At 34.2% G+C, this 23939-nt stretch overlaps 1 protein-coding gene across 2 annotated transcripts in view; it reads left to right on the top strand.

Annotated features, from left to right (window-relative positions):
* The window catches only part of COL21A1 (collagen type XXI alpha 1 chain), a 202356-nt gene that overhangs the window by 154562 nt on the left and 23855 nt on the right, over positions 1 to 23939 (top strand). For both annotated transcript variants that reach the window (XM_077162122.1, XM_077162121.1), the window contains 6 exons: positions 8572 to 8616; positions 10448 to 10501; positions 11978 to 12031; positions 15182 to 15235; positions 16903 to 16974; positions 18321 to 18356. In XM_077162122.1, the coding sequence (XP_077018237.1) occupies positions 8572 to 8616; positions 10448 to 10501; positions 11978 to 12031; positions 15182 to 15235; positions 16903 to 16974; positions 18321 to 18356 (315 nt within the window). The remainder of the gene's footprint in view (positions 1 to 8571; positions 8617 to 10447; positions 10502 to 11977; positions 12032 to 15181; positions 15236 to 16902; positions 16975 to 18320; positions 18357 to 23939) is intronic.

Below are 23939 nucleotides of genomic sequence, written 5' to 3'. Positions count from 1 at the left end.
TGCTGAGTGAGTCTAGCCAAAAACTAAAGGACAAATACTGTATGGTCCCACTGATGTGAACGGACATTCGAGAATAAATTTGGAATATGTCATTGGTAGCAGAGTCCAGCAGGAGTTAGAAACAGGGTAAGATGATGGGCAACTGGAGCTGAAGGGATACAGACTGTGCAACAGGACTAGATACAAAACCTCAAAAATGGACAGCACAATAATACCTAATTGTAAAGTAATCATGTTAAAACACTGAATGAAGCTGCATCTGAGCTATAGGTTTTTGTTTTGTTTTGTTTTTACTATTATTACTTTTATTTTTTTCTCTATATTAACATTCTATATCTTTTTCGGTTGTGTTGCTAGTTCTTCTAAACCGATGCAAATGTACTAAGAAACGATGATCATGCATCTATGTAATGATGTTAAGAATTACTGATTGCATATGTAGAATGGTATGATTTCTAAATGTTGGGTTAATTTCATTTTTTCCGTTAATTAAAAAAAAAAAAAAGAGAAGGGGTAATTGGAGCTGAAGGGATACAGACTGTGCAACAGGACTGGATATAAAAACTCAGAAATGGACAGCACAATATTACCTAATTGTAATGCAATTATGTTAAAACATTGAATGAAGCTGCATGTGAGGTATAGGTTTTTTTTCCTCTCTATTATCGTTTTAATTCTTATTCTGTTGTCTTTTTATTTCTTTTTCTAAATAGATGCAAATGTACTAAGAAATGATGAATATGCAACTATGTGATGATATTAAGAATTACTGATTGTGCATGTAGAATGGAATGATTTCTAAATGTTTTGTTAATTTTTTTTAATTAATAAAAAAAAAAAAGTGGGTCAGAGAGCTGCAATTTGATAATGACTACCTCTACTGTTGCTGACTTTGAAGATGGAGGAGGGAAATACCAGGAAGGGAACATGCAGCCCTCAGTTTGCAGCCAGCTAAGAGAGAATGGGAACCTGGGTCTTAAAACCACAAGGAACTGAATTTTGCTAACAACCGGAATGAGTCAGAAACAGATTCCTCCCTAGAGACTCCAAAAAGGAAGGTACACTTTATGACACCTTGAATGTACCCTGTGCTGGCTTAAAGCTATTATGTACCCCAGATAAGCCATGTTTTAATCCTGATCCAATCCTGTGGGGACAGCCATTTCTTTTAATCCTGATTCAATAGAGTAGGGTGGAAATTTTTTATTATATTATCTCCATGGAGATGTGGCGTTCCCAATTGTTGGTGTGATCTTTTGATTAGAGAGAGATGTAACTCTGCCCATTCAGGGTAGGTCTTGATTAATTTACTGGAGTCCTTTAAAACAAGAAACATTTTGGAGAGAGCTCAGAACAGAGACTTGGATGTTTGGAGAAACCTAGAGCCCAGCAGTCAACACCATGTGCCTTTCCATGAGATGTTAAGCAAGCCAGAACTTGGAGAGAGCCAAGGGAAGCCAAGAGATGAAAGCCAGCCCTGGAGAAGCAATCTAAGGAACCTCCATAGGAATAGAGGCTAAAAGCAACAGAGTCCAGGAGCAAGGGACCAGCAGATACCAGCCACAGGCCTTCCCAGCTGACAGAGGTGTTCCGGACAGTAGTAGCCTTTCTTAAGTAAAGGTAACCTCTTGTTGGTGTCTTAATTTGGACATCTTCTCGGCACTAGAACTGTAAACTTGTAACTTATTAAATTGCCTTTTAAAATCTGTTCCATTTCTGTTATATTGCATTCCAGCAGCTTAACAAACTAATGCATAGCCCAATGAGATTTGTGCTGGATTTCTGACCCACAGAACTGTAAGATAATAAATTTGCATTGTAATAAGCTACTAAGTTTGTAGTAATTTGTTATGGCATCAATAGAAGATGAATATTTCTTTTAAATTTTTTACTTTAGTTGATGCTTATTTGTGCGTGTATATTTTCTACCTACCTGGGTTAATTTTGGCAATTTAGATTTTATAAGTTAGCATCTTTTTCTAGATTTTCAGGTTCACTAGATTAAATTGAAATATTTTATGGTATCTAAATTAGAGTGGACTTTTAAAAAGTGTTACATAACTTTTAAAATAAAAAAAGCAAAACACAATCAATGTGGAATGCAGAGAAACAAAGCAGAAATATCATAATCTGGTAACCATTGCTAACCTTTGGTGTATTTTTCCCTGGGAAAGCTGTATCTGTATATTTATATGTGCATTTATAGATAACTATATATATATATATATATATATATATATATTAAAATTTGTAATCTATATTTACATTTATATGTGTGTGTGTATATATATTTGTATGTGTGTATATATATATATATATTTGTGTGTGTGTTTATATGACAATTTTTTTTCTAGCCTACTATTTCACTTAGCAATGGATTACAGGCATTCTTATTCTATAAAATGACTTTTAATTTTGTAGAATGGATGTGCCACAATTTAAGTATACTTGCCAATTGCTGGACATTTATTTACTTCTACTTTTCAATGTCTTTTATAAAATTTATAGACAGCTTCATACCTTTCTTGAATTCAAAATTGAAGATGCTTATGGATTTAGTCCTCACCTCAACTCATAGCAGTTGATATATAATATGGATTATGAATGCTAAGTGAGTGATGGCATGGCTTAATCAGCCTATGTTTTTATTTCTTGGAGAAAGAAAAAATCTTTTTTGCTCAGAATCCCTATGTTTTCTTACCTCAGTAAACCTGACTGGTGACACTTTCTTCTGTTGCTTTTCTGATGCCAGGCCAGGAGCCACACAGACCTTTGTAATAAGCATATTAAGGGTCTTTGGTGACTTTTCTTTCAATCTTCATGTGGTTTGATGAACCAGTTGACCCTGTTTTGAGTCCTTCTTTTGTCACTGTTTTGTACTATGATTTTTGTACAGGTCATTTAACCCTTTGACACTCAGTTTTCTCTGCAACGTATAGAATTGACAATGAATGTCTTCATAACCTAAGATTTTTGAGATGCCCAAATAACAGAATGTATAGGAAAATAATGTCTGTCCTGTTTTGTCCAATATGGTGGGAACTAGCCACATGTTGCTATTTAAATGTGACAATTAAAATTAGATAAATAATTCATTTTCTTAGTTGCACTAGGCACACCTCAAGAATTCAATAGCTACATGTGGGCCTTGGCAACCACACTGGATAGTTCAGATATAAAATATTTCCATTATCACATAATGATCTATAAGGCTATTACTCAAGGAAATTAAAAATTATGTCCCTAGTCTTAATTTTCTTTTTTTTTTTTTTTTTTTTTTTTTTTTAAAGGAAAGACAGAGAGAAGGAAGGAAGGATAGAAGGAAGGAAGGAAGAAAGGGAAACATTTTTAAACATTTTCTTGTTTTATTGTATTCTGTTTCTCCGTTTTTGTTACATGGGCTGGGGCCGGGAATCGAACCGAGGTCCTCCGGCATAGCAGGCAAGCACTTTGCCCGCTGAGCCACCGCGGCCCGCCCCTTAATTTTCTTTTTATATTAAATTTACAAAAAAAAATTAGTGCAAATTTGAGATTCTATTTTATTTTCTAGAAATCCATGAGCTTTATTTCCCCAGTCTATCTTATGCCACCACCTCATTATTTTTCAATAGGAAAAATGGGAATATATGTTACATAAACATACAGTTCACAATGGGTTGTTATCAATACATTGTGCAGTGATTTAGGTGGGGCAATATATACACAATACTTCCAAAGTAAGTTATAAAAAAAGAACCCGGGAAGATATTAAATTAGATATAATTTCAAATATTTGGTGACTTTTAACTATATAAATTAAGATTAAAATGTATTCATTAGTTTGTTTCCTTCATCATACTAGCTTCACCTTTGATTTAGTGTTTTAAAATACACGGTGTTTGGTGACCTGTACCATATGTGAACTCTCAAAGCATTTCATAAATGTTCCTATTTATCTGGAAAATGGTATGCAAGTTCTGCTCAACAACTGTGTCAGCTATCAAGGGCTTTGAAAAATTCAGTTTTAGTGTTTTCCTTAGTAAGAAATTATCTACAATTTGTTTTGAGTTATACCCTGACAATTCTCCATACCCAGTAAATATACAGACTGTATACTTTAGCTTTTCAAAGGCTCAGAGCCCTTTTTTAAACAACTGTGGCATTATTTTGGAACCTTTTCTTTCAAAATGGAATTGGTTGTCAGTTTTACATTTGTGTATACGTGCTTTTAAACTCATCGATGTGTTTCACAGGCATGATCTCATTTTACACACTGATGTAAATGGACAGGTTATTTTTCCATATCTTTTGGGCTCTGGGAGTTTCCTTGATTTTTTCACAATGTGGCCATATAGAGACTGCCGCTGGGTCTTTTAATCCTGTCTTTTCCTCTCCCAATAGTCCTCTCTGGGCTTTCAGGTATGATATTTTAATCCATTAACATTTGCCTTTTTGTCTTCTCCTAAAAATTGATACTTTTGCAACTCTAAAATTGTTCAGAATATCTTCCTGAATTTTTAAAAATGTAAAAATAACTTTAGGTGTGGAAAAGAAATTCTAGTAACAAGGAGTTTTGCAAATGGCTCTCAAATAATTTCTTCCTGTGGTATCCCTGGTCTCTTTCTCTAATTTATAATGTCAAGGTGATGGCATTTTCTGTTGAATATAAACATGGGAAACCCAAAAATATTTACTCAGCATTTTTTATTTAAATTATTAGTCTTTGAGTAATTTGGGACCAGTCTCTGTGGGTCCTGATCTGTAGGCCAGTGAGAATAAGTTCATCTAAAGTTGCTTGCATTTACTTTTTCCCTTAAGTATTAAATAGAATATAACATGAGAGTAGAAAAACTGGGAATTTCCTTATTAAGGGTTTATTTCAAATTCAATTACAAATATATATGAACTTTTCAGTCATGTTTTTCTGAGCAAATATTAATGAAATATATTTAAAATATTAAAAAGCATAATATTTTTTCTGTAATCAAAGTCTGTCAAATATGAAAAGGCAAAAGGCAGTGAATGAAGGTCCAGTCCAATCTGATTAGCATCCCCCAGGTGGGAAGCCTTAGCTTGCCATAGTCAACTCTGATTTTTTTCTTGAAAATGAGGGTAGGAAAGGCAGGAAAAAAAAAAAGGCAGGTTATGGAGCAGCTGTGAAAAGACAGGTATGAATTTCCATTCATTATGGTGCCAGGTACTGAACAAGTCTTTACTTGTAGAAATTAATTGATATAATTTAACAATTCCATGACATAGGTTCTAGTATATTCCCCATGTATAAAATAGGGATGCTGAGATCTCAGAGTTGAAATAACTGGCCTTGGGTCAATCACTAGGCAGTGGGCTAGCTGACTCCAGCGTCTAAACCCATAATTACTTTGCTCTTTTTCTACTCCTGTCTTTACTAATAATTGTATTATCATCATTGCAGCTAAAATGAATGATGTTTTAAATATAGGTACCCGCCTCCCAATCATGAATCTCTAGGAATAAACAAATTTCTTGACAGAAGAGAACATATAATATGTGTCTAATAACTGTATTACATAAATATCTCTACCACTATGTAGTAAGGTTAAAAGTTTTGAAATAAAAAGATCATTAGTGGATTAGTTGTTTTTTTTAGAAATGTTGAAAATATTACATTACTTAAAAGCACATTTGACTCAAGATGATCCAGTTTCAGGGACAAGGTAAATACAATGCATGTGGAAAAAGTATATAATATTTTGCCCAAGTAGTGTGTATCATGGACATATTTCCTTCATTATAAACTGTTCAGAAGATAGGGGCCAAACTCTATTCCAAATTATGTATCTCTGTTCTTGATAACTTCTTTGTCACACACAAAAAAATGGTTTAAATGGCAACAGAGCAGCTCTAGAACTTTTTATCATGCCAACATTCTTTTATATAATATTATGCAGGATTTTCCAAATGACTTTCTGCTTACCAAATAAAATACTTGATTCTGTCTTTACTTGCATTTTATTCACAGCTGCCTGAATCCCAAATCGCACAGGCTGAAAATGAAATATAAAAGAGATGCCTGGAAAAACATTTGCTCTATGAAGTAATTGTCACTAAATACTTTTGCATCAACAAATTGGTAGCTTTCAAATTGCTTTTAGTATTTATACAAATACAAAATTGGTGAACTTTAGCCAATTTAGGAAATTTATTGGGAACCTAGGAAAACATTATCTAGAAGAGTTTTATTAACTAATATAGCGCCAAAATTGATTTCAAATCTTCTGATTACCCTCTCCCTCAACAGTCTTTTATTCCATGAATCTTCAATGTATTATATTAGTTTTGCCAAGAATTACTTATTTAAAAATACTGTCTGTATTTAATATTCTGATGTTTTGTAAATTTATGGCTGTTTCTCATTACTGACTCAGCTCAACTCAAGTACAAGGATATCAAATCAGATCCAGGGATCTGTGGGAATCCGATCATTCCACTATGGGGAATGTCTTCTCAGGGACTCGTGGGAGGTGGAAGCCAGGGTGCTGCTCAGGGTGCATGGACATAACTTGTTTTTCCTTGAACATTTGACTTTGCTGACATTAGAACAGATTGGAAAAACAAGAATGAGATCTGGATGTCTGTAAATGATTCTGCTAACATTATTGAGTGTGTAAGGGCATTGAGACTTGAATAGCGATGAAACCCAAGTAATAAAGAATATGTGCAGTAAGAAATTCAGCTGCTCTAGTCTGGCCATATATGGGCAATTGCATGTCCCCTTTAGGAATTCTGGGCATCCAGGGACACTTCACTGACAGTTTTCAGTCCACAACTATGTATGTCTGCCTTGCATCTGATAAGAATTTGCAAACATTGTAACTCAGAACTTAATCTGAGTTTATAGTGAGTTTGTAGAGACAAACTTATGTGTGTGTGTATGTGTGTGCATTTGTATTTGTATAGAAGAGGTTGTGGGTGGTTTTCCTACAAAACATAGCCCACTGGAGTGGAAGCCTTTATTCTGAATAATGTTTATCTTATTTGGTTGCATTGAGAATATGCATTTTTTGTCTTAGAAGGAAATAATTCATGTCACTATATTTTTTTAATATTCAGAACCCAATGGTTTTTGCTTTTGCTTTGTGTTTTAGGGCGCTTATCGGATATACTGTGCTCATGTTTTATTATGTTACTTTAGAAATCCTTATTGATTTTATATTATTCTCTAATTAGTCTATGTTTATAAAGGCTTGTTTTATCAACTAAATTGAAAGTTCCTTGTTGAAAGTCATTGTTTACGCATAACTTTTGTACTCTGCAAAGGGCATAGTGCAATGGCAAACTTAATTGAGATTCATAGAATTGAATGTAATTCCAGTGTCTATTTATGTTCATATAAACTGGAACAGTGTGCTTGTGTCTTGTACTGTATTTGTGGCTAACACATTGATTGGTATAACTTAATAAGCAAAAGGTGTGAAAATAAAAATAATGGCAGATTTTCCCTGTAATCAAAGATACTTGATTTCATTTACCGTGGCTCTGATTTGCTAAGTACTGCTATTCTTTGAAATCCCTGATGATGCAGGGGACCTTTTAAGAAGTATTGGTGGGACCCAACTTCTTGTGTTTCAGATTTTCTTTTCTACCAAACAATTGATCCATACGTATAAGAAGAAAAGTAGTTAATTATTATTACATCTGAGGTGCTATCAAGAAAGGAGCTAAGAGAAATGAATATGAAATGAAAATTAGATTAGTGCCATTACTGTTTGTTTTGATTAATTAATGATTATTTTGGATAAATGTATTGAGTGACTGGACAATAGAACTGCCTTCTCACTAATAAATGTATTGGATTTCTTCTCAGATAGACTTAACATTAATTTTCTCTGAATCTTGCTGGAGAATTTGTGCATTTGGATTGAACCATGTGAACAAGTTATCTTCCTTCCTTCCTTCCTTCCTTCCTTCCTTCCTTCCTTCCTTCCTTCCTTCCTTCCTTCCTTCCACCCACCCATCCATCCATCTGTCCATCTATTTGTCTCTCTCTGCAAACTGTGGTCTGTAAGTTCTTCTGTGATTGTAACAGAGAGGGGATAATTGAAAGAAAAGATTACCTTATTTATAGAAGTAGTTAAATTTTTGTATTTCAAGGCTTAATTTGGAGGAAGACATTTGGTTTCATTAATTTTTAGATGAGGTTATGAGACTCTGAAGGCCTTTTAACACCTGTCATTAGACAATTATACGTGTATTATTCATTATAAATAGTATAGGAATATGTTCAAATGAAATATCCCTCTGATTTTATTATTTTTGTTGATTTGAAAGAAGAAACAAGATTAATTTCCTCATAGCTTATCTTTTAAAAACAGTCTTTATGTAATATTTCAAATATAAATTGTTTTGTTCATTTAATGCCAAATCTCTTATACAATTTTTTCTTTTCTAAAACTGGGTTATTATAAGTGGCACTATTACATTTTAATATGGATAATATCAGTTTGACATTATGCATTATTTACAGGTGAAATATTCCAATTTTGGTTGCTTTTCCTTTAATAATACAGTTTCTAGACTGTTTCATTTAAAAATATACTTATTTATTTTTAGGGAATCCCAGGATTTCCTGGAAATCAAGGACTAACAGGACAAAAGGTGTGTATTAAGGAGTATTAAGAAGTTGAAAGGATTGGGACAAGACCTGGTTATCTTAAAAGAGTGAATTGGTAATTTAACATTTTCATTTTCACATAGAATATATTTTTATTGATGTCATAGCTATTAATTATGATATAATTTTATGTCCTGATAGTTTGACCTTACAAATTTGTTTTCATTTTACTCTTGTTCTTGAGTGATAGTTTTCTAGGGTATACGATTTCTATTAACTTTTTGATGGTCTTATTCCATTGTCTCCCACCTTCCATAGTTAACCTCCAAAATATGATGTAATTCTGGCTATCATTTCTCTGTAAGTGTTCATTCCTTTAGGTTTGGATGTTTTTAAGGTAATTTTCTTTGTTTCTAGTGTTCTGAAAATTCACTGTGATATGTCTAGAGGGTGATTTCATTTTGTTCATCTAGGTTACAATTTAATTTGCTTCCTAGATCCGTTGACTCATTTCTATTAATTCTGGAAAAATTTCAGATATTATATCTGTATTATTTCTACTCCATTCTCTCTGTTCTTTCTTTCTGTGTTTCTGATTAGACATATTTATTCTTTATCATTTTGTCCTCTATATCTCTGTATAGTTCCTTTTTTCAGTTTTCATCTCTTTGATTCTGTTTCATTCTGAGTAATTTTTTGTTATATTTTCCAGTTTATTTATTCCCTTTTTACTATTACTAAGCTGTTGTTTAAACCATCAATTGATTTTTTCATCTTTCATTTCTAAAGTTCTAATCTTTTAAAATGTATAGTTTTATTTTTAATAATCTTGTGATATTTTCCGTCCTAAAAGTCTTTTGTGATTCTGTTCTTGAAATTAAATTTGAAATTACAATTTAAAATGTAATTGGTTCAAACTGTGTTTCTAACAACTCCAGTGAGTTGTTATTCCCATTGACTGTTTTATGGCTTTATGCCTCTTGTTTCCTTACTGTTGATTGTGAGCTCTTTGCTTGATCTTAATTAATTGGTATGAGTCCTGTCAACCTAACTGAGGAAAGGGGGACATTCTTATGCTGGTAACCAGGGGTACTATTTCAGCACCTTTTGAGGGTCCTGGGCCATCAAAGACACTTCAGATTTCTGTCCCCTCCCCATGCCTGGCCCAGCATTCAGTTTCCCAAGATCTGAGCATGCATCTTAAAGCACTCCCACCTCCCTTGATTCTCTACATCTCTCCAACTGCCAAGGTTTCTGCACAGTTCCAAGTCCTCATATTTATAGCTCTAATTCAGAGTATGTTTTATTAAAATAAAGGATCTTTGAAAATTTCCCTCACATCTTGTAGGACCAGCATTATCTCACAGAGAGTATCCTATCCACTGTTTATTTGTTCCTCATTCAGAAAGCAGCTTAGAGTACAGAGTCAGTAATATTTCCTAAATTTGAAATCTAGATGCTGCCATTCTGTACTCTAATTTTTCTTTCATAATTTATGTTTGCTATCATAACTCCTGGGTTCTGTGCAAAAGAAGATAATTTTTCACTGGATTTTTTTACTCTGGTTGTCTACTCCAATAATTTTGTGTGAGCTAATATATCTTCCTTTAAAAGAATGGTCAGTATCGGTCCAGATTTACCAATAAAAATGTCTGAGTGAGTAATTCCATAGATCCTATACCCAATTCTTTAGGGTGTTTGGTTTTTATTTTTGTTTTCTGCCCTGCCTTGCTCATGAATTAGAGCAGAGGAAGGAAAGACATACAAGTGGGATTGATTGATACTGAGTTTTCATCTCATCATGCTTTTGTAGAAAATTTCTGGAAAGAATAGAGAATTAAAATTTTAAATCTTTGATTTTTATTTGATTTTTAGGGTGAAATTGGACCTCCAGGACCACAAGGAAAGCAAGGAACACCAGGAATACCTGTATGTTGATGTCATTATCATCAGGTTGTTTGAAATATTATTATATACCAAGAATTTCTGTGGAGTTCACAAACTGTAGATCATATTACAATGAGAATGTTGGTGTCCACAAGTTCCAAATATTCACATGAAAAATATTATATGATTGTTTATTTTTCTAGATGAGAGTGTCAAGTGAGCAAGTTTTCTTTTCTTTTTTTTTTTTTTTTCAGTTCTTAAGTATTGGCAATGCACCAAAAGGTCAAGAACTCTTATGGTACATATTCAGAAAATAAATATTCTAGTTGTTAATTAGAAACATATTAAGTACCATGAAAAAGTCTAAAGCTCAGTGATGTTCTTTTTTCACTTTTTAAAAAATTACAAATTTAGATAAAGATAATTTGGGTTACTTTTAAGAATAGCTACTGGCATAAAGAAAACAACAATGACAAAAACAAAAATCTCATTCTCACTCTTATGTTCTAGTAGCATTAAAAAACAGAAGAATTACTCCAGTGATGCTAATTATTCCCTATAGGATTTCATCTTTCAATATGATGCCAAAACTTGAGTCATTCAAGAGGTGGAACTTCCAAAAATCTATAAACAATTAGAAACCTAAATGAAAAGGTCACTGATACATCAGGCCCATCTGGAATATGTTTGCTAACTCTATGAGCATCTGCCCTTAAAAAATCATTAACTGCAGGGAAACATTCTCTAACAACTTATTATATTACACTAATGAAGGAGAATAGACTCAGAGAAGTTAGTATAGGCAGGTCCTGAGGCAGTGAACAAATTATTTTGAAAGTTTAGGGAGTAGAAGGGATATATGCAGTTTACTCTTCGAAGTTATCAAAATCCTATTTTGCATGTGCATAATTCCCATAAGATTTTTTTCTACATTTATTGCTACAAGTGACTTGATTTTAATCTACGAATGAAACAGTCTCTAATAGCTTTCTCTTTAAGAAAACAGATTTTTTTTTTCATGTTTGGCAATTTATGACTTTTCAGTTAATCATGTAAGTTTACAAAAACAGATATTTTACTCAGTGCTAGCTGAAACATTTGCTGAATTTTTAAAATAAGAATAAATAGGAAAAATGTTGCCCATTAATTATGAATCCAACTTTTGGGGAGGTTCAAAAGGAAGATCTTCCCTTTTAAAATGAAATGTTATTCCTCTACATTACCGTGAAGTTATTTATTCAATAAAATAATAAAACTTGAATAATTTTAACAGTATCCAAATTAGCATCTAGAAAATGAAGATATTGCATATTATCCACTGGACCTCAAGAATATCTATATTCGCCATTTCTAAGTCTTTAGCCACTGTGCTCTATAATTTTATATTCATAATTGCAATAATATCCTCAATTGACAGCAAAGCATATAGTGGTGGCAATGTATTTTCATTATGGCCATATTGCAATAATGTTAGTTTTTATCCTCATCACATTTCCTTTGCCATATTTAAAAATGTAGGGTTTGATGGGAAGCAACGGCTCACCAGGTCAGCCTGGAACGCCAGGATCAAAGGTAAATATAATGAAACGAACAAGTTTAAGAACCTTGTACAAAGTAACCATTTATGCACTTTCGTGCAAAATTTAACATTGATTTATAATGACTTTCCTTCCATGACCACTTACTTGTAAGAATAATTGTAGATAAAGGGCCGTATAAGAAGCATGTTAAAGTAAATCAGGTCTGGTTTAAGCTGGAGAGGGACCAGCGACTCTCTCCACTCAGTCCTTTCCATGCATGGTGGTGTCTCATGAGGCACTCAAAACACTTTGAGCTCTGTGGAGATCAGTCTCAAAACCACTGGCCAGAGCATGTGTAGTTATGATTGAGGATATATCTTACCAATTCACCTGTTCTCTTTTTGGTATTTTTATTCAGTGGAATGTATATGAAATCTTTATATGTAATATGCATTTTAGTAAGTTTTATTAAGCATTTCCTCTGCCAGGTCTGTGGGTAAGTCAGGAGAGTATCTTTACTTTCAGGATAAAACAGTATCAAGCAAAGCTTGACAAATATGTTTAGGATGTCAATTAGGTTATTCTCAAGAGAGAACTGAAATTCTATGAATGCTATGGTTTGGCCACTGCCTTTCTGTAGGTGCATAGCATCTTGCACTAAGAGAACTATGTATTTGTTTGGTAAGTCAGAGGATCAACTAATTTCTAATTAGGCTCAGAAAACTATTTCCAACCAGTGAGCAAGTACAATCTAGAACATCCTTCCAGAAGGAAGTGGTGGAATTGCTGTTTTGGAAGCTTTCAACCTTTGACTAGACATTGTCCCAGGGGAATAGACCCTGGCATTCAAAATGAGTAGATGACTTGATGTATTCCACTTTTAAATTTCTAAGTATTTAGAGAAAGAGACAGGATGAAATGTCATGAGAGCCCGATGAGTAGGAAAAACGAGCTTCTTTTCCACATGTGGTGGATCTTTATGGACCCTTGGAGTATTGTGAGTCCTAGCAGCCGTGGGTGTGCCAAAAGTTGGTATTAAACTCCATACAGTTTGAGAAATGAATGACTCCAAGTCTACTCGTTACTGAAAGAGCTTGAACCTTACACAAATGCCTGTTAGGATGTGGGCTAACTGGCTGCAGTATTGGGAAGACCTGTGGCCATCAGAACGATAGGCCCAGATAGGACCTGCTCTATCTCCCTCCCTGTTTCAAATTCCCTGCTCATGAGGCTTTTCATCAGATCGGGGGGACCACTTTTCCAGATGCAGGAGGAAGCTTGATCCAGGGTCAAGGGTTTTGAATCACTAGGTTTGCCAAGTAAAGGTTTCCCACATTTTCTCAAGATCCTTTGTAGGAAAATAGGGGGTAGTTATGTACCCCTTAAGCAACTGGGATATAATGGGTTCCCTGATGGTCTTCCAGATGCTCTCATTCTTAAGACTGCAGCTGAAGATTTCATCAGCTTTTTTTGTTAGCCACATCACGTTGTTGGCTTATGCTGAACTGGAGGTAATTAAATCTACTAGGTTTTCCCTAAGAGTTTTTAGAACAATGTATTTGTAGTATCCAAATTAGATTCTTTTGTTTTGGCTATATAGGCAAGTGACTGTTTCCAGCATCAAATTTTATTTATTTTTACATGAATTCTTATATAGTTTGGTTTCCTTCATCTTGTCCAATTATTTTGTTAAAAAATGATCAGTTAAAATTATACCTATTAAACGTAATCTTTTCAATGAGGCATTTCAACTCCTTTTTACACAGTACATTAGCTTAATGTTGGAAACTTTTTGTGCAGAGGGCCAGATAATAAATATTTTAGCTTTAAACCTTATACAGACTCCTTTACAACACTGAATTCTGCTGTTGTAGTGCTAAAGCATCCAAGGACAATATATAAATGTATGGGTGTGGCCTATGTTCCTATCAAACTTTATATAAAACATACTTTGGGCTGGAATTTAGCCTAAAGACTATAGTTTGCTGACCTCTGTACTAGCTTATGTCTAACAGTCTTGTCGAGTATATATTTGTAGATTATGCCTTTTATACCATTAATGGAAGTTCTGATGTGGTACAGGGAAGAAGCCGAAATGCCATGGTATATCTTTAGGAAACTTCAAATTTAAATTATAATACCTCTTTTTTTTTTAATAGCTACTGATTATTTATAAGCCTACTTTACCATATGATAGTTCAGTTATGCATATATGTGTGTGTGTATATATATATATATATGTATATTCTAAATGATTTTAGGATATATTGATGTAATCACATCATACTTGGGAAAATCTTGTTACCTCTCAGAGCTTCAGACGAATCATTTATTTTAGAAATTATAAAGAAATTATAAAGAACAACAATATATATATTGTTCTGTGTTTCAATAATGCTGTTATGTATCAGATACTCTAATTGAATCCAAATATTGAATTCACATGTCACCCACCTTGAGAAACTTAGAAAACTTAAAGATGAAAATGAAGTTGATTTCCTTCACCGATAAGTAAACCCATGTTGGCTCTGAATGATCTCGTTACCCTACCCTTTTAAGTGTCTCCTGGATCTGTTTGATGATAGACTTTTGTCAGTTACCTTTGTCAGCAGGCCTGTTCTCTTTTTGTGTCCATTCCGAATCTTTCCCTCTGTTACATTCTTTCTTCTGTCAACTTAGTTATGTTCTCCAAGTTTATAGCTGTTAGAAAAGGTTTGCACTAGAATTCTGAAAAAGAACAGAAAAGACACACTTTCTGATTCATACTTCTTCAAAATAGCCATTGCACGTTTGAAGCTGATTTTCTTTCCTACAAGTGTCTGTTGAAGGTGAGCAAGGGAAACAGGACAGTGATGATGGGGATCCACATCCAAAGAAGATGCTGGTGAAATACGAGCCTCCAGCCTGTGTGAAAGGGAGTCCTAGCGAATTAGTGCTGGTCTCTCAGGATCTGAATTTTTTCCCTTATGCACGGAGCTGCAGCTGGCTAAAAGCACATGGCTTTTAGAGAGTTTTATAAATCTGAAAAGATGCTTCTTTGTTTAAAACATAGTTTTTTAATAAATAGGCCTAACATAGAGGGCCTATGTTTCAAACAATTGGAAAGTTGGAAATATAAATATTATTTTAAGTGCTTTCCCTTAAGAGTTTGTATCAGATATACTATGACTTTTTAAAATTAAAATTTTTGATGCATTTATAGGGGAGTAAAGGTGAACCTGGACAGCAAGGGATGGCTGGAGCTTCTGGGCTCAAGGTAATTGTGCTCTTGATGCAATTGGAAATATTTTCAAAGAAGTTATAATGTAAGTTCTCCTCATTATATGATAAAATTAACACATTACATCTCTTAAGAAATGAAACGTGACCTTAAGGACCTATATTTCAAAATTAAGGTACATGAAGTGAAAAAGCCTATGTGGGGTTTTGTTCCTGATTTTTGGATAATTTGTAACTTTGGCTTGATTTTTCTAGAGATGATGAAATTTGTATGCTAATATGAACATACTCTCTTGCCCAGAGAACATAACCACTTATATAATTAAAATCAAGGAGATCCAGGTTCGATTCCAGGACCTTGCATCCCACCCCGCCAAAAAAAAAAAAAAAAAAAAAATTCCAGAGTGTGGCACCCACGATAGGTGCTGTTTCTTTGTTTGCTGACTGATGGGATTTCCATTACCCATGTGGGGAACTCATAGCTGCTTTTATTGGTTTCCTCCAAAATGAATGATCGGCGTTTATTTTGATAGAATTTTAAATTCTCTTCCAGCTTTTAAAAATCTAGAGTAACATTTAACAGCTCAGGAGTGGACACAGAGAGCAAAGGAAACAGAATGTGTTTTCTGTAAGGAAGTGGTCTTTAGTGTGCGTGGTTGGGTTTTAGACCAATTGTCAAAAAGCAAAGCAAAACATGAAGTATGTTCAGCGCGCTTCATCTCCTACAAATATATCCCAACGATTGCCAATGCATCATCAGTAAACACTTGCAGAGAATTTCCTTATTTAGGCTTTATAAAACCTTTGTTTCAGAAAGGAAACATTCCCTGTGGGATGATAGAGAAGTATCTAAAGTGAGAGGAGAACTTAAGATCACTCGTGAACTGAAAACAGCTCAAGAATGTATTTCAATAAGACTAATACCCCATAAGTACAAAGAGAGAACATAGAAATATGCATAAAATTTAGCTACAAGGACATTTCATCTCAATACTGTTTATAAAATTAGAAATTGTGAAAACTCTGGTGTTTAACAATAGGAATTTTATGTTAGATATAGTAAGTCAATACAGTGGAATACTGTTCAGTAATTAAGAACCATGTCATAAAAATATATTATGACATTAGAATTTTACAAATTAATAGATTTCATTATAAAGTTATACAAACATAGTGAGCACATTTTAATAGCTAAAATTGTACACGTGGGTATGTGTGAGTTTGAACTAGAGAGAAAATATATAACAAAATAAAAATTGTATAGTGAGGTTTTTCAATAATTTTTTTACTTCTATTTACTTATCATTTTTGTAAAAATGAAAATAAACTCTGAAGTAACACATGGGAAAAAGCAGTATCAAGGAGGAAGAGAGGATTTTAATTAACTATGTAAACAAAAACAGAAATATCTGTGTTTATTACTATATATTACTGCTTCACTGTTTATTTAAGTTATAAGCTATAATGAAATACCAAATGAAATATGAAATACTATCAGAATTTTCAACTAGTAATGATAGGGAAAATCTCACTGGAATACCAATAAACTTTTCAATTTCTATTAGTTCTATAGCAATAACTCTAAATGTCAACATCTTTTTGAACCATCCATTCTAAATTTTAAATGTAGTCTAGAGATAAAAACAGTGGTATGTTTCATAAGCAGTAGGCCTTTGATTTTTACAGAATTTCTTTACTACCTAGGGAGAACAAGGTGTAATGGGTCCCCCAGGAGAACCAGGCTTCCTGGGTTTACCTGGGATACAAGGTATAAAGGTATGTATTGCCTAGAAGATGTAATTTACTTTTAATCAGCCATATATGTGTAAGTTTTGCATTTGTGAGAATAGCATAACAGGACGTGTTATATTTTTACTGATAAGCAAACGTGTTGGGAGTGTGATGTGTTCATCTCCATTCTAATAGCTACAACATATTGCATGGCCCTGCATAGGTATTGTCTCCTCGATGAGGACCTTGGAATAGGTATGCAGTTCAGAAAATATAAATGTACAATTAAGTAATGTTCTGTGTATTCAGATTCTTTTGTAGTCAATCAGGTGAGTCAAGAGTTCTTTAGGAGATGTGCTGGCTTTTAGTCTGGAAAAGGTACATATTCTTATGACTTCATCTTCTACTGTTTCAAAACTTTTCTTCCATTCCATTTTTTCTATCACTCATCTATTACCTACTTGAGATTATTATACTCAGTACAATCCTTGACTTTTTTGCTCTAATGAGTAGTAGGTAGCACTTGCTGAGACAAAGATGACCCCTCATGGACCTCTCATCACAGCAATTAAAGGTTAACCATTTATTGACCATTAAATAAATCTACTATGAATATATGGTTAGACTTATGGAGTCTTCTTATTCTAAAACTTGCCATTTAGAAGAAAATTTGCATTTTCTTTGTTGTAAATACAAAATTTCACTTTGTGTTTAGATAGCATGCTAGAAGTTGAAAGGCAATTTGTAAGCACTATTCTAGTCTGATTTGGGACAAGGGCTCACCTTTCCTGATCTATGGTTTGATTGTAAGAATTAGGGAATTGTAATAGTTGATCTCTAATGTCCATTCTAGGAAAGAAATTATATGAAACATTATGAAGTATGAATTTTCCCACAAGAGCTCATTTTGACACCTATGTTTTCTAAAATTATCATTTAAATATTGTGTTTTGCCTTGCCATTGCTTTCAGTAAACTTGTGGCTACTATTCACTCAATGGAAGATTTTTCAGTTTGGATAGTTGATTTCAGAAAACCGTATTCCATCAAACTAGTCCTGTCTTATTTGTTTGCTTATCCAAAAACTGTGATCAATATTAGAAAAATGTTCTTCTTCCTGGTAAAATAGACATTGCAGAAAAATCTGCTTTCAAATGTCTGAGAATAATAAAGTGTTCTGTTAAAATGTCATCTTCCATAATGTGGTTTTAAGTTCTCTTCCTAAACATTGTGTTAGGACTTTTGGTTTCTGTGTATGCAGCCACTTGTGGAATTTGCATGATTTGCATGAGACCTTATATTTTTTCTGTTGAAGGAAAACATGTTTACTTGAAAGAAGACAGATTGTACTAGACTATGTTACACATTTAACTGCCTTTTAATGTTTTGCAGGGAGACAAAGGAAATCAGGGTGAAAAAGGAATTCAGGTATGTTGTTTTTTTTTAACATCTTTTAATTGTGAAATATAACATATATAAAGAAAAGGAATAAATTTCAAAGTATATTGTAACAAGTAGTTATAGAACAGATTTAAAAGTTTAGTATGGGTTGCATTTCACAATTTTAGGTTTTTCCTTTTAGCTGCTCCAAGACACTGGAGTCTAAAAGAAATATCAATCTAATGATTTAGCAGTCATACTCATTTGTTAAATCCTATCCTCTCTGTTTTAATTACTTGTTCTCATTTGATCCTTCTCCCAATATTTAGGGGTATTTGAGCTATGCCCATTTTAACATTTTCATGTTGGAAAGGGGTGTTGACAATATGGGTTAAGGGAGATAGAACTAGTTGATGTTCTGGAGAGGCTGGCCCCTCTGGGTTTTGGGACTTATCTGGCCTGGGAACCCATCTAGAGGTGGTAGGTTTCTGGAAAGTAATCTTAATGCATGAAACTTTTGTAGAATCTCAGAGAGAGCATTAGGTTTTCTTTAGTGTTAATAGGAATGATGTTGATTGGGGGTTGGCAAACTGTGGCAATTAGCTGAAGCTTGCATAAGAGCAGCCTCCAGAAGAGCCTCTTGACTCTATTTGAACTCTCTTAGCCACTGATACCTTATTTTGTTACATTTCTGTCCCCCCTTTTGGTCAGAAAGACATTTGTCGATCCCATAGTGCCGGGGCCAGGCTTGTCCCTGTTAATCATGTCATATTGCCAGGGAGACTTTCACCCCTGGAGGTCATGACCCACATAGGGGCGCGTAATGATTTTACTTCAGAGTTGAGCTTAGAGAGGCCACATCTGAGCAACAACAGAGGGTCTCTGGAAGTAACTCTCAGGCATAAGTATAGGTAGGCTTAGCTCCTCTGCTGTACGGAAATGAGTTTCATAAGAGCAAATCTCAAGATCAAGGGCTTGGATCCTGACCAAAAGGGGGCAAAGAAGTGTAACAAATAAGGTATCAGTGACTGAGAGAGTTCAAATAGAGTCAAGAGGCTACTCTGGGGCTACTCTTACACAGGCTTCAGCTAGACATTGCTACCTACCATAGTTTTCCAAAGCCCAGCCAAAACCATTCCTGTTAACCCTAAAGAACATCTAATGCCCTCTTTGAGATTCTACAAAAGTTTCATGCATTAAGATTACTTTCCAGAAACCTACCATCTCCAGATGGGCTTGTAGGGTGAATAGGTCCCAAAACCCAGAGGGGCCAGCTTCTCCAGAACATGAAGTAGTTCCATCCCCCATCTCATATTATTGACAGCCTCTTCCAACATGAAAAAGATAGAATGAACCAAATAACCCTAAAGATTGGGAAAAAGATCAAAGGAGATGGTGGAGTTATACAGGAAAGGTAGGGTTCAACTAATGAATATGACTGCTGAGTCATCCTATTGATATTTCCTTAAGTCTCCAGTGTCTTGGAGCAGCTTGTGTTAAAAATCTAAAATTGTGGAACTGTAACCCATACCAAAAGCTGAAATCTTTTCTACAAATAGTATGCTTTGAAATTTATTACTTTTTGTATATATGTTATTTTTCACAATAAAGAAAAAAACTTAAAAGATCAAGGGCTTGGCCAATTGACTTGGGAATCCCTGATGTTTGAGAAAGTATCAAGGGTTCCCTGGTGATAAAGTTTAATAGTTCCATAGTTTTTCTCCAGACCCTGAAGGAACTTTGCAGATACTTTTTTGTGTGTGTGTGTGTGTGTGTGTGTGTGTGTGTGTGTGTATGTGTGTGTGTGTATGCTGTATGGTGGTGTCACGTGTCATTATTTTTCTATGTGAGTAACCTATTATTGCAGCACCATTTGTTGAATTTTTGTTTGTTTGTTTGTCTCAAGGTTAAGTGCATGGACTGGGAATCGGACCCGGGTCTCCCATATGGCAGGCGAGAATTCTGCCACTGAACTACCCTTGCACCTCCTCATGTCTTCTTTTTTTTTTTTTTTTTTAAACCCTTTTTAATGTTCTGAGTTTTTTTTTTTTATTAATTAAAAAAAGAATTAACAAAACAATTAGAAATCATTCCAATCTACATGTACAATCAGTAATTCTTAATAACATCACATAGTTGCATATTCATCATTTCTTAGTACATTTGCATCGATTTAGAAAAAGAAATAAAAAGACAACAGAATATGAATTAAAACAATAATAGAAAGAAAAAAAAAACAAAAAAAAAAACAAAAACAAAAAACCTATACCTCACATGCAGCTTCATTCAGTGTTTTAACATAATTGCATTAGATTGGGTAGTATTGTGCTGTCCATTTCTGAGTTTTTATATCCAGTCCCGTTGTACAGTCTGTATCCCTTCATTTCCAATTATCCCTTCTCTTTTTTTTTTTTTTAATTAACGGAAAAAAAGAAATTAACCCAACATTTAGAGATCATACCATTCGACACATGCAATCATTAATTCTTAACATCATCACATAGATGCATGATCATCATTTCTTAGTACATTTGCATTGGTTTAGAAGAACTAGCAACATAACCGAAAAAGATATAGAATGTTAATATAGAGAAAAAAATAAAAGTAATAATAGTAAAATCAAAACAAAACAAAACAAAACAAAACAAAAACCTATAGCTCAGATGCAGCTTCATTCAGTGTTTTAACATGATTACTTTACAATTAGGTATTATTGTGCTGTCCATTTTTGAGTTTTTGTATCTAGTCCTGTTGCACAGTCTGTATCCCTTCAGCTTCAATTACCCATTGTCTTACCCTGTTTCTAACTCCTGCTGAACTCTGTTACCAATGACATATTTCAAGTTTATTCTCGAATGTCCGTTCACATCAGTGGGACCATACAGTATTTGTCCTTTAGTTTTTGGCTGGATTCACTCAGCATAATATTCTCTAGGTCCATCCATGTTATTACATGGTTCATAAGTTTATCTTGTCTTAAAGCTGCATAATATTCCATCGTATGTATATACCACAGTTTGTTTAGCCACTCTTCTGTTGATGGAGATTTTGGCTGTTTCCATCTCTTTGCAATTGTAAATAATGCTGCTATAAACATTGGTGTACAAATGTCCGTTTGTGTCTTTGCCCTTAAGTCCTTTGAGTAGATACCTAGCAATGGTATTGCTGGGTCGTATGGCAATTCTATATTCAGCTTTTTGAGGAACCGCCAAACTGCCTTCCACAGTGGTTGCAGCCTTTGACATTCCCACCAACAGTGGATAAGTGTGCCTCTTTCTCCGCATCCTCTCCAGCACTTGTCATTTTCTGTTTTGTTGATAATGGTCATTCTGGTGGGTGTGAGATGATATCTCATTGTGGTTTTGATTTGCATTTCTCTAATGGCCAGGGACATTGAGCATCTCTTCATGTGCCTCTTGGCCATCCGTATTTCCTCTTCTGAGAGGTGTCTGTTCAAGTCTTTTTCCCATTTTGTAATTGGGTTGGATGTCTTTTTGTTGTTGAGATGAACAATCTCTTTATAAATTCTGGATACTAGACCTTTATCTGATATATCATTTCCAAATATTGTCTCCCATTGTGAAGGCTGTCTTTCTACTTTCTTGATGAAGTTCTTTGATGCACAAAAGTGTTTAATTTTGAGGAGTTCCCATTTATTTATTTCCTTCTTCAGTGCTCTTGCTTTAGGTTTAAGGTCCATAAAACCGCCTCCAGTTGTAAGATCCATAAGATATCTCCCAACATTTTCCTCTAACTGTTTTATGGTCTTAGACCTAATGTTTAGATCTTTGATCCATTTTGAGTTAACTTTTGTATAGGGTGTGAGAGATGGGTCTTTTTTCATTCTTTTGCATATGGATATCCAGTTCTCTAGGCACCATTTATTGAAGAGACTGCTCTGTCCCAGGTGAGTTGGCTTGACTGCCTTATCAAAGATCAAATGTCCATAGATGAGAGGGTCTATATCTGAGCACTCTATTCGATTCCATTGGTCGATATATCTATCTTTATGCCAATACCATGCTGTTTTGACCACTGTGGCTTCATAATATGCCTTAAAGTCAGGCAGCGCGAGACCTCCAGCTTCGTTTTTTTTCCTCAAGATGTTTTTAGCAATTCGGGGCACCCTGCCCTTCCAGATAAATTTGCTTATTGGTTTTTCTATTTCTGAAAAATAAGTTGTTGGGATTTTGATTGGTATTGCATTGAATCTGTAAATCAATTTAGGTAGGATTGACATCTTAACTATATTTAGTCTTCCAATCCATGAACACGGTATGCCCTTCCATCTATTTAGGTCTTCTGTGATTTCTTTTAGCAGTTTTTTGTAGTTTTCTTTATATAGGTTTTTTGTCTCTTTAGTTAAATTTATTCCTAGGTATTTTATTCTTTTAGTTGCAATTGTAAATGGGATTTGTTTCTTGATTTCCCCCTCAGCTTGTTCATTACTAGTGTATAGAAATGCTACAGATTTTTGAATGTTGATCTTGTAACCTGCTACTTTGCTGTACTCATTTATTAGCTCTAGTAGTTTAGTTGTGGATTTTTCCGGGTTTTCGACGTATAGTATCATATCGTCTGCAAACAGTGATAGTTTTACTTCTTCCTTTCCAATTTTGATGCCTTGTATTTCTTTTTCTTGTCTAATTGCTCTGGCTAGAACCTCCAACACAATGTTGAATAATAGTGGTGATAGTGGACATCCTTGTCTTGTTCCTGATCTTAGGGGGAAAGTTTTCAATTTTTCCCCATTGAGGATGATATTAGCTGTGGGTTTTTCATATATTCCCTCTATCATTTTAAGGAAGTTCCCTTGTATTCCTATCTTTTGAAGTGTTTTCAACAGGAAAGGATGTTGAATCTTGTCGAATGCCTTCTCTGCATCAATTGAGATGATCATGTGATTTTTCTGCTTTGATTTGTTGATATGGTGTATTACATTAATTGATTTTCTTATGTTGAACCATCCTTGCATACCTGGGATGAATCCTACTTGGTCATGATGTATAATTCTTTTAATGTGTTGTTGGATACGATTTGCTAGAATTTTATTGAGGATTTTTGCATCTGTATTCATTAGAGAGATTGGTCTGTAGTTTTCTTTTTTTGTAATATCTTTGCCTGGTTTTGGTATGAGGGTGATGTTGGCTTCATAGAATGAATTAGGTAGTTTTCCCTCCACTTCGATTTTTTTGAAGAGTTTGAAGAGAATTGGTACTAATTCTTTCTGGAACGTTTGGTAGAATTCACATGTGAAGCCATCTGGTCCTGGACTTTTCTTTTTAGGAAGCTTTTGAATGACTAATTCAATTTCTTTACTTGTGATTGGTTTGTTGAGGTCATCTATGTCTTCTTGAGTCAAAGTTGGTTGTTCATGTCTGTGCTGGTTTGAAAGGATATATGCCCCCTAAGAAAGCCATGTTTTAATATAAATCTCATTACTTAAAGGTAGAATAATCCCTACTCAGTACTGTATATTTGAAACTGTAATGAGATCATCTCCCTAGCTGATGTGATTTAGTTAAGAACGGTTGTTAAACTGGATTAGGGGATGACATGTCTCCACCCATTTGAGTGGGTCTTGATTGGTTTACTGGAGTCCTATAAAAGAGGAAATATTTTGGAGACTCA

Source organism: Tamandua tetradactyla, chromosome 5 (assembly GCF_023851605.1).
Source record: "Tamandua tetradactyla isolate mTamTet1 chromosome 5, mTamTet1.pri, whole genome shotgun sequence".
Taxonomy (NCBI): domain Eukaryota; kingdom Metazoa; phylum Chordata; class Mammalia; order Pilosa; family Myrmecophagidae; genus Tamandua; species Tamandua tetradactyla.
This window is presented reverse-complemented; position numbering and strand designations above follow the sequence as displayed.